Below are 13,007 nucleotides of genomic sequence, written 5' to 3'. Positions count from 1 at the left end.
TTTTTTTTTTTAAATCTCTTAGTAGGTTACCCTAAACTAAAATTGCTTAAAACTGAAAAGGTTCCTATGGAGACAATTCAAAGACCTGGGATCTAGTTTGGGAAGTTTTATGGTAATTGCTGCTTTTGTGTTTCTTTCCAATGCTCCTTTTCATTTAGAGACTTTTGGATTATTTTATTATGTAGATGAAAATAGAGGCCCAATCAAAGAGAGTGGTTTGTCACAAATCATATGAGTTGGACCTCAGACTTAGATTTTTGGAGACCTGTGTATGATTTTTTTTCCTCTCTAGACCACTCCTGCCTCTTTGGTTCTAATAGGAGACTTCTAGGGTAGTGTTTCTTTTTACTCTATGAAGGTGATTCTTATTTGATCTGATTCTTCAAAACTGTTTGCTATAACCCTCTCCCTGGTCTCAAAAATCACCTTTTGTCTCGCCTAACTTCATTTTTGTTTTTCCTCAAGGCTAGCACTATATCACTTGAGCCACAAGTCCACTTCCAGCTTTTTGGTGGTTAATTAGAGATGAGAGTCTCACAGACATTCCTGCCTGGGCTGCCTTTAAACCATGATTCTCAGATCTCAGCCTCTTGAGTATTTAGGATTATATGTGTGAGCCACCAGCGCCTAGCTCTGGCTTCATTTTTGTCTCTGGAATGCTTGTTTCGGGGCAATGCTTCCCTTCCATGGGTTTACAGTTCCCATTATCACTCATTCTCCTGACCCTAGCTTGGTAGAAGTTTTACTGATGGGCTACCTTGTCCTGATTTCTCTTTCTTTTCTTTCTTTCTTCTTCTTTTTTTTTTTTTCCAGACTCTGATGCCAATACAGGCAGGAGATGATGTGAGCCAGTTGCAGAACTCCATGGAAATCCCCAAAGAACTCTGGATGATGGTTGATTACCTGTACCGAAATGCTATCCAGCAGGTAGGTTGTGTTTCAGCAGTCAGTCATACCGGATTGAGGCTACACTGCCTTGAGAGAGACCATCAGCCCTAAGAACATCTTACCTAGAAGGCCTTTACCCTCAGGAAGCTCTGGGGAGCTGTTCTTCCTCCAGCTGTTCCTCCTCCAGAGGTCTTGTGCCATGTATTGTTCCTCCTCCAGACCTGCTGTTACAATGTGGTACTTGATTTGATTGCCCCTATGGGAACGTAGCCTTGCATAGAGCGTAGAGCAGCGTTCCTAGCACAGCATGTTCCTTCCCCAGGCCTCTGCGGTCTCCCAGTCAGAAGGCCATCTGGAAGGCTCCTGGTATGTCATCCTGCTGTCCTTTGCAGGCATTCTCACCAGCTTCTGGGAATAGGTGGAGCTAACTTGTTGAGGCAGAGGCAGAGGGCCAGATGGAACTCATGTATCTGGAGGCCTGACTTCTAGAATGATTTGGGCACGCTTCATGGAGTCAGTTGATCAGTTTGACTAACCTGTTTCTAGGTTCCCTGGAGATCTTTACAGAGTATGATACCGTGGCAACATACATTTTTGTTTTGTCCAGCCCTTGTTAAGGTAGTGTTCCCCATCAAGCTATACCCTAGCTCCTAGCCCAGCAACATATGTTCGTATGATGTTCTGTTGTCATGTTTTTCCCTCCTCGTATTATTAGTGTTGTAATAATGCCAGGCCCTGTTCTAAATGTTTATTACCACATTGCCCCCATTTAATTATCACAGTAGGTCTTGGATGAAGAAATGGATAACTTGGTCACGAATCCCCTAGTTGATAAATGGATCAAAGTGGGAATGTGACTTAAGAGGTCACACATTGTTCTTATTTTTTTTTTTTTTTTCAGTGCTGGGGATTCAACGCAGGGCCTCACACCTGCTAGGCAAGCAGGTCCCGGAATTTATATTTTTAAGTACTGTGCTCTTCCACCTTCTCTGTAGAGCTCCTTTCAAATGCAAATTGTGGTCAATACATATACTAATGTTGTTATGAACAGTTACATTATTTTAAGTCACTTTATAAAACAAGTAATATAAAATATCCTAAAAATAATGAAAACTTTTATAACTATGATCTTCTTTGCACATAAAGCTTTGAGATTCCTTTTTGGCTTTCTCTCTCTATTTTTTTTTCCCGTGTTTGTGTGTTTTGGTTCTGGAGCTTGAACTCAAAGCCTGGGTGCTGTCTCTGAACTTTTTTTTTTTTTTTTTGCCAGTCCTGGGCCTTGGACTCAGGGCCTGAACACTGTCCCTTCTTTTTACTCAAGGCTAGCACTCTGCCACTTGAGCCACAGCACCACTTCTGGCCATTTTCTACATATGTGGTGCTGGGGAATCGAACCTAGGGCTTCATGTATATGAGGCAAGCACTCTTGCCACTAGGCCATATTCCCAGCCCCTCTGAACTGTTTTGTTCAAGGATAATGCTCTACCACTTGAGCTATAGCTCTCCTTCTGGCTTTTTGGGTTCTTAACTGTAGATAAGAATTTCATGGACTTTCTTGCCTATGCTGGCTTTGATTAGGATTATAAGCATGAGTCACTGGTCCCCAGCTTTTTTTTTTTGATGCTGAGATTCATTTATACCACATATATGTAGTCGCTTCTGGGGTCTAAACTCAGGAACTTGTGCTTGTTAGGCAGGCACTCTACAAGTCCCACCTCACCTTCTGGCTATGCATTGTATATTTTCATTTTTTTTTCTGTTGAGTCTCTCAACACTACAGGAAGCATATGACTGCTTCTCAGTGTTCTCTTATGTTGAATTTTGTCTTGTGTGTGCCTTATCTATAGTTATATAATAGATGTTTACTGTTCTATTATAAAAGCATGTCTGGGATGGCCTGCAAGATGGATTCACCTCATTAGCATGTCACATTGTCTTCTAGGGTGATTCAAATATCCCACTACTGATACTTTTTTGCACCATGATTATATTGCTAAATGGGAAATTATTGCCTATTTTCTGAGAAAATAATTGTTTTATGACTTTCTTCCCTTTTGCAGGAAGATCTGTTTCAGCAGCCAGGCCTGAGGTCGGAATTTGAACATATCAGGGACTGTTTGGATAAAGGAACAGTTGATAGTCTTTGTATCCTTTAGGCATTAGTGTGTATGTGTGTGTGTGTGAAAAGGGAAAGAAGAATTTTTCAAAATGCATACTCATATTGTGTCCTCAGCTAACATCTTTTTTGTAAACTTTGCATAGAGGCTTGACAGTTTTAAGCAGCACATACAGCAAGAACTCAGGAGGGTCTGGCTCAGCTGACAAACAGCATGGTCCCTTTGAGGTACTGGGCCGGCATCCCAGCTCTGTGCAGAGGGCCTGACTGAACAAGGCAGCATTTCTGGCTTGCCCCTAGGCCTTCTATCCATGGGCAGCAGCATCATCTGTTCCTTAACAGTGGGCCAAAAGCTGCTAGCAACCATTCTGTAGCCGAAGCCTTGCTGCTTTTCCTGGAGAGTCTGCCAGAGCCTGTCATCTGTTACAGCGCCTACCATAATTGCTTGGAGTGTTCTGGCAGTTACGCAGCGAGTAAGCAGGTGAGGGGAAACACTTAGCTTCAACGTGCACATGTTGCCAGCCCCAGGTAAATGAGGCCTGATAATAAAGTGGGCACAGTCCTTCAAGTGCAGTTCTTAGAAACTGAACACTATCTTTCCTTCTCAAACCTGTTCTTCCTCTCATGCCCCGTTTTCTTTTAATAGCATCACCCAAATTACTTTCTGCCAAAAGTAATTTCTTACAGTGTACACTTTTCTACTTGTCTTGCTGCTTGCCTTCTTTGGTTTTTCATACTTTCTTTGCCCAAAATTCTCTAGACCTTACCTCTACCAGTCCAGTTTTGTCTTACAAAACCCAACTGACATTGGGTTTGACATCTATTCTCTAAGTCTTCTGAGAACACAGAGTTAGAAGTTTGACCTTCAAATTCACATGGTGTTTGACCCTTGCTTCTCTTTTAATACTTAATGCTAGGAAGTAAGTGGTTAAAGTTTCCTATGCAGTCTCCCTTATGCTCATAGATCATGTACTCAGTTTTTAAAATATAGCAGGCAACTTGGCAAATAATTGAATGAACAAAAAAAGGCAAATCCCACCTCTTCCTCTTTCAGGTCATTTCTGCTCTTCCCAGATTCCATAAAAATGTCTTCAACTACTTGATGGCGTTTTTGCAAGAATTGCTGAAAAATTCAGCAAAAAATCATTTGGATGAGAATATTCTAGGTGAGTAGCCAAGTGTTTAGAGGAAGCATCTCTACAAATAGATTTATTCTGAGAAAGGAGGCCTAGCTGGGTCCAAGGTCATTGCAGCAGAGCTGAAATGTCAAGTTCTGGGCAACAAAAAAAAATTTTTTTGAAACAGGGTCTAGCTATGTAGCCCAGCTTGATTTTGAACTCTTGATCTTGTTCTGTAACCTTTCAAGTGCCAGAATCACAGGTATGTGTCATCACATCCAGCTCTGGGCAAAGTTTACACTAAGTTTGGATGGGGGAATAGCTTAGTAGTAGAATGTTTGCCAAGCATGTAACAACAGAATAGGGGTGTGTGTGTGTGTGTAATGAAAGAGAAGAGAAAGAGAGTGATAAAGGGTCTTGCTATGTAGTTCAGGGAGACCTCAACTATTATGTACCTTAGGTTGGCTTGGTTTTTTTTTTTTTTTGGCCAATCCTGGGGTTTGAACTCAGGGCCTGAGCACTGTCCCTGGCTTCTTCTTGCTCAAGGCTAGCACTCTGCCACTTGAGCCACAGCGCCACTTCTGGCCATTTTCTGTATATGTGGTGCTGGGGAATCGAACCTAGGGCCTCATGTATATGAGGCAAGCACTCTTGCCACTAGGCCATATCCCCAGCCCCTTGGCTTGGTTTTTATAGTGTTGGGATTATAGCATATGTTACTCCCCTATTTTCAAAACCAGAAAATATTGCTAACAACATAAAAACAAGTAGTATTTTTTTTTTAATTTCCACACACAGCTAGCATATTTGGCAGCTTACTGCTTCGAAACCCAACTGGTCATCGAAAGCTTGAAATGGCTGAGAAGAAAAAAGCTCAAGAGTTTATTCATCAGTTCCTCTGCAACCCACTCTGAGTCTCTCTCCTCTCCAGTTTCATTCAAGACAGCCAGTTGCTAGCCCCACCTATTGCAGCTCAAGAGACGTCTTAGGATGATACAAGGCCACCTGGAAGCAAGAACAGTGGCTGCCTCCTCCTGAGGCTACACCTCCCCTCAGCTAGTGCCTTGGGTTAGCACATCCCATGCTGAGTTGTGAAAACATGGGAGAAGCCCACCTTGGTAAAACTGACATTTGATATTCAACTTTAGTTATTTAACACAAATAGATCTCTATTCTTTTTTATTTAAAAAGTTTTTTTTTTACAGAACTATACTTTTGCTTACTCAACCTGCCTCCAGGGCAGTCAGTGCCTTCCTATAGCCTGGGCTGAACTTGTGACCAGATAGTTGGACAAACTTAGAAGTCCCAAGCATGAGTTGGACAGCAAGAATGCCTTTGGGTAAACAACCCTAAGCTACCACAAATGCTTCCACTGCTCGATGTATATACAGGACCTCTTACCCCCTTCCTACTCAGATGTAACTAGGTAACCCTGAGGCTGGCCACTCAGCATATGAGCAATATGGTAGCTCAGATGCAAAAACATGGGAGACCAGGTTCTGGTGAGTCAGATGAGATTTTCTGGGCCTGCAAATCCTCCGGGCTCTTTATGATGTATCCCCTCTTTCATGGTGTAATATATTTTAATGATAAATGTATTTTTAACAGTTGTTCCTGTGCATGGTTTTTTTCTTTTTCTAACTATTAGCTATTACTTAACTATTGACTTGTGGACCTTTGTTGCTTAAGACTGAGACAGCTGAGCTGGGCAGGGCCCACAAGAGTCATATGCCTCACAGTCTGATGGATAATCAACATTTTTCACATTTCAAGAGATGGTAAAATGGCCCTAATTCAGTCTCTAGAGATTGTCCCACTCTTTTTTTCACTTATTTTGTTTGCTAGTCCTGTGCTGTCCATGGGCCTTTTTATGCTCAAGGCTACTGGCTCTACCACTTGAGCCACAGTGCCACTTCCGGCTTTTTCTTAGTTTACTGGACTTTCCTGCCCAGGCTGGCTTTGAACTGTAATCCTATTTTAGCCTCCTGAGAAGCTAGGATTACAGGCGTGAGCACTGTCACGCCGCCGGCTCTGTCCCACACTTTAGTGTGTGTGCAAGCGCGTGCTGGGCTTGGGGCTTGAACTCAGGGCCTGGGCTGGGCGCTGCCATACGTCACCTTTTGCCCAAGGCTAGCTGTCTACCACTTGAGCCACAGCTCCACTTCTCGCTTTCTGGAGGTAAGTAAGTGTCGAAGGGACTCCCCAGCCCAGGCTAAGAACTGCGATTCTCAGATTTCAACCTCCTTAATAGCTAGGATTTACAGGCATGAGCTACCACGACGCCTGGCCCCACTCGTGAGCCTTCCAGAAAAGCAGCTCATGGAGAGAACAGGCAGTGGCTGCAGGGAGGGTTCAACAGCTACATTTCACAGACACCTAAGAATACTGGGAGACACTTAGAGGTACGACCAAGCACAAAGTTGTACCCAGGGCGCTGGTGCTGCGATTTGGCATGGTAATGGAGGCCGGGCGCAGGGTAAGAGCGAGCAATGGGAGTGAATGGCCAGTAGGTGGCGGTCACTGGAAACCTCAGGGGAGAAAAGTTGAGACAGCCGGTGTGGGCTCGAGTGTGAGAAGATCGGAAACTGTCCACGAATGTGTGACAAGAGGAAGAAGCGGCCGCTTCCTCTCTGGCTGGGCCAGGAATTCTCCTAACTCGGCCTCTTTGGTCCATTTTTCTTTGCCTGGCCGAGTTAATTTAGCTGGGTGACAAGGCGGCGCTGGTGCAGTGGTGCAGTCCGGGAAGCTCGCTCCCTGCGGGTCCAAGCCGGTCACCCGGGCGTCCCGGCCTCGGGTTGCAGTATATGCGCAAAGCGGGCGGAGAGTATGTCGAATTAGTGGCTGGGGGCGCCGCTGCTACCGAGCGCCCGGAACCGCGCGTTAACGCTCCGGACACTTGCCCGCGCCGCCCGAGCGCACGCTCCCGCGACGCCTCCGCGGCCCCGCCCCGCTCTGCCCCTCCTGCTCACCCATTGGAGGAGTGCACTCAGCCTCCAGATAGGAGCGCCAATCAGAAGCACCGGGGAGAATCGTGCCGCTGTCCTCTCCTTCCTCCGGAAAGAGGAAGCGGAAGTGACGTCCGGGAAAGGTGGGGGCAATCATGGTGCCGCTTGGGAGGGGAGTAGCTGCTGCTGCCGCCGCCGCCGCCGCCACCGCCGCCGCCGTTGCCGGGAGCCGCGGAGGTAAAAGGCGAAACTAGACCCGGCTTGGGTTAGGACTTCTCGGGGGGAGCAGGGGGCGCGGGACTTAGGCTCCTCCGGACGCATTTCCCAGCGGAGACCTCGTTCCAGTCTCCGTAGGGACCCCACCCCTCCTCCGTTTCCATGGGGATGGGCATCCAGCCCCCCCTTCCCTGTTTCCATGGAGACCCGGACCCTGCCCCTGCTCGCGGTCTTCCCCCCCGCCCCAAGCTTGTATCCAGATTTTGCCCTGTAGTCCGGGACTCGGGGCTGTCCGGGACAGGCTCCTTACCCCAGTCTCTCTGGGGTGCTGGGCTCGCGCTCCTTGGCCACCCTCAGACCTGGTCTGGTTTGTTCCGGAAAGTTGGTCTTCGTACTGGCGCCGAAGGTGCGGGGCCAGCTCCCTGGGCCCCGGCGGTCCTCTCGTTTCTCCCCGCATCCAAATGTGCAGCCTTGGGATTGCGTAAGGCAGAGCTTGGGGTGGGACGTGTTCCTGCCGGATTAGATCCCTTGACCTGTCTCTGATAACAGAGAGACTTCTGTGTCTAGCTGCCTCACAACATCAATGCTTACATTCCAACCCCGAGCCAAAGAGAAGGCGCAGAACCAGGCTACAAACTAAAAGTGACATACTGATTGTGTATAACGTTTCTGGGCTGCCCGGCAAACCCAGTTTGTAGAATCCCAAATGTTTGCTGGTGACGGAAGAATCATTAGTCCAGACTATGAAAGCTTCCAACTTGGGATTTTCCTCAAGAGAGTGTATCTACTTGTCTGTCTGTCATTCACTTAGCTGTCTTTTCCTGAGCTCCTAGTGTCACTGTACTATACTCCAGACACTCCCTAAGGACAGAAAAAGAAAACCCTCTACACAAGCCTGACTTCTGGTCCATATATTATTTCAGGAGACAAATTAATTTAAATTAGATGTTTCTTATTAAGGGTTAGCTTTTCCACCTGAAGCAAAAGTATCTTCTAGGAAAGAGGGAAGAAATTCATATTTGTTCTGTTGTCAGGCATTTTGTTTTACATACATTTTCTCTTTCATTCCTCCTAACAATTTCTGACAGAACAGAAATCATTAGTCTCACCATACATGTAAGAAAAATGAGACACAGAAAAGTTACCCAAGTAAATAAGAAGCGGACACAGACAGGATTGTAGATGATTGGCTGCAACCAAAGCCTTTCTCCTCCACCATAGACTACAAGTGGCTGTGTATGCCTCATGGTGTGATGTAGGGGGTATTTGAAAGAGATCTCCTTACTTGAAGGTTTATAGCCATTAGTCTTGAAGCACCCTCCTTTTTGTTTGCTCCATTACCCTCTAAGTATTTTGACCGATCTTCAAATTGACAGGCACATTTTGAAGGTCTTGTGGACTACTTATTCCTTCAATTTTTAAAAGAAAATTATTGCTTACTTTAAAAAATGAGTGTATCAAAGTTACAAGTATTTCCAAAGAAGATAATTTTTTATTTGCTTTGACTTGCTCTTCAAATGAGAGGGGGAAAATGAGCCTTAAGGTTAAGTGGGTCTTGAGGTATGGTACTGATTTTGACTTTGTCTATTGCAGAAAGGTCATTACCTTTTCATTTCTCAAAACTGAGCTGAGCACGATTGAACCATGGGAGAACACAGTCCGGACGACAACATCATCTTCTTTAAGGCGGAGGAAGATGACCTGACCCCCGATGACAAGATGCTCAGGTTTGTGGATGAAAATGGACTGGTGCCTTCCTCTTCTGGAACTGTTTATGATAGGACCACTGTTCTTATTGAGCAGGACCCTGGCACTTTGGAGGATGAAGATGACGATGGACAGTGTGGAGAACACTTGCCTTTTCTAGTAGGGGGTGAAGAGGGCTTCCTAATAGACCAGGAAGCAATGTCCCAGGGTTACGTGCAACACATTATCTCACCAGATCAGATTCATTTGACTATAAACCCTGGTTCCACACCCATGCCAAGAAATATCGAAGGTGCAACCCTTACTCTGCAGTCGGAATGTCCAGAAACGAAACGCAAAGAAGTAAGTAAATTGACTAGTGAGGGCCCAGGTAGGATTGTGGGTAACACTTGCTGGCAGTTTTAACTGGGGAGTTAAGGAGTTCTGGGCTTAGAGCTGACTGATTTTTGCCTGTTAACAACACATGTTCTTTGTGTTTTATGGTGATTGCTTATTAGAATTTTTGGATTGTATGGCCATATTGTAATTTATAAATACTAATTTGTAATATCTCAAAGTTTCTTCCCCATATCATGAATAAAATATAAATTACATTGAAGTAAATTCATGTTTATGATGCTGAAATAATTAAACTTGAATTGTCTGATACTAAAATAACTAGATTTGGTTTATCTCTGGGTTTTATGTAAATGGTTTGGGAGATGAGTATCTTCTGGAACATGCTTTATTAATGAGTGTTTAGTGAATTATAAAGGCTAGAGTATAATTCAGGCAAGAGATAGTAAATGAGTAGATTATCTGAAATAAGTTGTTATATTCATATTTAGATAATGTGACTAAAGCATTTTACAAATTGTACTATGGGATGAAAAACATGGTTAGAGGTAGTGGTGAAATTATTCAGGAATTATTACAGAAAGTACATCACTGGTCGTTATAGTTCTGGCAACTAAATGTAAGAAGCTACCAAGCAGAAATAGGATAAATTATTTAAGGGAAAAAAAGTGGGGTTTGAACTCAGAGCCTTTCGCTTACTCCTCTTGCTTGCATAGGTGGTGCCCTACTAATTGAGTCACACAACCAGCTCTACTTTTGCTGGTTATTTTATAGAGTCTCATGGACTTGTCTTCTGGGACTGACTTTGAACATTGATTCTCCTCTAAATCTCAGCCTCTTGGGTTGCTAGATTATTATTTTTTCAGCACCTAACAGAAGAAAAGTCCCACAAAAACCTGTGTTGCTCTTACTAAGGTCTTGGAATTACCTATGGCTTATGCATGACATTTGGCTTTTTTTTTTTTTTTTTTTTTTTGCCAGTTTTGGCGCTTAGACTCGGCCTGAGCACTGTCCCTGGCTTCTTTTTGCCCAAAACCAGCACTCTGCCACTTGAGCCACAGTGCCACTTCTGGCCATTTTCTATATATGTGGTGCTGTGGAATCGAACCCTGGGCTCCATGTATACGAGGCAAGCACTCTTGCCACTAGGCCATATTCCCAGCCCCAACATTTGGCCTTTTCTAGAATTAAAATCTCAGACCTAGAAAAATGTTAGAGAGATCATTTTATACTACTTTCCATCAGGTGGAGGAATCTCTCTCTCTCCAGCCTGTTTGACATTATTGTTTTGTGCTTTGAACACTTCCAAAAGGACAAGAACAGTCTTTCACGGCTCAACCTAATACATATGTTGGCCCACTCTGATTGTTAGAAAGCTTTGATTTATATAGATCTAAATCTGCCTTCTGGATGCTCTCTAGTTCTAGTTCTGTTCCGCTACAGTCCCAGGATTTGCTTCTTAAAAGATCATGAGTTCTCCTGAGATCTCTTCTATCTGACCACTTCCGTTTAGTTAAATATCCCTCTTAGGATATTTTCCTCCAGTGTCCCATTGGCTTGGTCACCTTTAATTGAATGAATTCCAGTTTTCCAAAGTCCCTTTAGAATTTAGAGTTGAATACAATCTCACAAGTGTGAGTCAATAGTACTGAGTACCTTGTGGCTTTATCTTTTAATCTGGACACTGTACTACAATTGCTGTGTGGTCTATGTTTTATTAGTGATACCATCTTTCTGGCAGCTTGAACTTGGAAACTTCCAAGAATGGTGGTTTTCAACTGGGGTGATTTTTTTTTTCTCTCAGAAGACATTTAGTAGTGTCTGGAGACATTTTTGGTTGTCACACAGGGGAGTTGCTAGGGGAATATAGTGGATAGACTGAAAATGCTGCGGAACATTTTACAATGCATAGGGAACTAACTCCCTGTAGCAGTTAGCTGGCCCCAAATGTTAGCAGTGCTGGCTGGGATTGAGAAACTGTTCCATGTTAGTGTCATGAGTACAGTTGCCAAGTCTTGTGTAATTGAGTAGAGAGTCATATGTTAGCCTTAAGAATACCTCCCTAGCCAGGTGTCAGTGGCTCATGACTGTAGTCCTAGCTACTCAGGAGCCTGAGATCTGAGGATCATACTTTGAATCCAAACTGTGCCAACAGATCTGAGATACTGTTTTATCTCCAATTAACTAATAAAAAGCTGGAACTGGAGGTATGGCCAAAGTGGTAAAGCACCAGCCCTGAACAACAACAACAAAAACAACAAAAGCCAGTTAAGAGTCTGAGCCCTAAATTCAAGCCCACCCTGTGGTCACTGTATATGATTTTGGTACACTGGATATTGTATATGTGCTTATCTGAACTAGGGAAGGGAAAGAAAAATGAGGGAGAGTGTAACAAATAAGAAATGTACTCACTACCTTATTATGTAACTCTACCCCCTCTGTACATCACCTTGTCTATAAAATTTAATTTAAATAAATAAATAAATTCAAGCCCAAGTACCAGTAATAAAAAGAACAGCTCCCTACTAAATATTATCTTGTTGATTTCAGCCCAATATTTGAGCTTATATGGGATTGTTTCAATTCAGCAAACGTGTATACAGACAAGGTGCTTTTATGCTCTGTGAGGATGGGGATGCAAATGATTATGACAGTTTACAGAAGTAGAAATATTCGTATGACAGTGATGTGGATTGGTACAAATTCTGTATTGGGAACATAGAAGCTAACTGTTAACATCAGAAGTAGAGACACATCCTTCTGAGGGATGGGAATGGCAGACACTGAAAAATGATATCAAACACAGGCCATCTTAGGGAATTGCCTATTTTCCTGTTAGAACAGAGGTCTGTATTTTTTTCTTTTGTAAAACGCTAAAAAGTAAATATTCTAGGCTCTGTGATCTCTGTTGTAACTACTCACCTTTTCTGCTGTAGCACCAGTGCAGTCATAGATATTGTTCTAGTGGGATGGAGATAATGCTCTATGGTAGAGCACTTGCCTAGCATGCAAGAGTCTCTGGTTTGGGTCTGTAGCACTACAATAAAGCAAAACAAAAAGATGGTGATATGTGAGCTTGAGTGAGTTCTGATAAAATTTTATTTATAAAAACAAGCAGGTAGCTAGATTTGGCTATATTGTGACCCTTGGACTAGAACAAAGAGTAGTAGGAGATAAGGATGGACGATAGCAAAGATCCAAACCTAGGAGACAAGGAAAGCATTGATAGCTTACTAAGGTTTGTACCACATTCCAGCAGTAGTGGGAAGCCATTAGGTGGGAGTTTGTGAGCCTGGGAGCAATGTGGTTAGACTAGCACTTTAGAAAGTGTGTCTTGGCAGTGGCAGTAGCTTGGAGGCAGTGTTACTTAGAAGACGTTTGGAGTGTTGGCTTGGAATTTTATTTAAGTCTGATAAAGGAAAGAAGAGCTTTTGTAGAGACCTCAGGAACTTGGTGTATTATTGGAGATTGAATAATGGAGCTGTGAGTTCGGTGTGATTCAAAGGTTTTGAGTCATGTGAATTGAAAAGATCCATCCATTTTTGTTTTCTTTTTCCAAGTGTGTTGAATTCCTGCTGTGTTTTAGTACAGCTGATTGATGGAGCTGGTGAAGAGTTTAGTAGTGTATGGACTAGTGTGTTGGGTACTTTATAAAGGCAAATTCACATTCACATTGTGTGC

At 43.6% G+C, this 13,007-nt stretch overlaps 2 protein-coding genes across 6 annotated transcripts in view; both read left to right on the top strand.

The window, feature by feature from the left end:
- Window positions 1-5,732, top strand: part of Inpp5b (inositol polyphosphate-5-phosphatase B) — a 58,221-nt gene extending 52,489 nt beyond the window's left edge. For all 3 annotated transcript variants that reach the window (XM_048350935.1, XM_048350937.1, XM_048350936.1), the window contains 5 exons: window positions 814-927; window positions 2,949-3,033; window positions 3,358-3,485; window positions 4,059-4,170; window positions 4,921-5,732. In XM_048350935.1, coding sequence (XP_048206892.1) covers window positions 814-927; window positions 2,949-3,033; window positions 3,358-3,485; window positions 4,059-4,170; window positions 4,921-5,036 — 555 coding nt within the window. In that variant the 3' untranslated portion in view covers window positions 5,037-5,732. The remainder of the gene's footprint in view (window positions 1-813; window positions 928-2,948; window positions 3,034-3,357; window positions 3,486-4,058; window positions 4,171-4,920) is intronic.
- A 1,476-nt stretch (window positions 5,733-7,208) lies between these two features.
- Window positions 7,209-13,007, top strand: part of Mtf1 (metal regulatory transcription factor 1) — a 52,794-nt gene continuing 46,995 nt past the window's right edge. For 2 of the 3 annotated variants that reach the window (XM_048350939.1, XM_048350938.1), the window contains exons 1-2: window positions 7,209-7,304; window positions 8,877-9,332. In XM_048350939.1, the coding sequence (XP_048206896.1) occupies window positions 8,928-9,332 (405 nt within the window). In that variant the 5' untranslated portion in view covers window positions 7,209-7,304; window positions 8,877-8,927. Of the gene's footprint in view, window positions 7,305-8,874; window positions 9,333-13,007 lie in introns of those variants that run through there. The other variant, XM_048350940.1, reaches the window with a different exon arrangement.

The sequence above is a fragment of the Perognathus longimembris genome, chromosome 7 (genome assembly GCF_023159225.1).
Source record: "Perognathus longimembris pacificus isolate PPM17 chromosome 7, ASM2315922v1, whole genome shotgun sequence".
Classification (NCBI taxonomy): Eukaryota; Metazoa; Chordata; class Mammalia; order Rodentia; family Heteromyidae; genus Perognathus; species Perognathus longimembris.
This window is presented reverse-complemented; position numbering and strand designations above follow the sequence as displayed.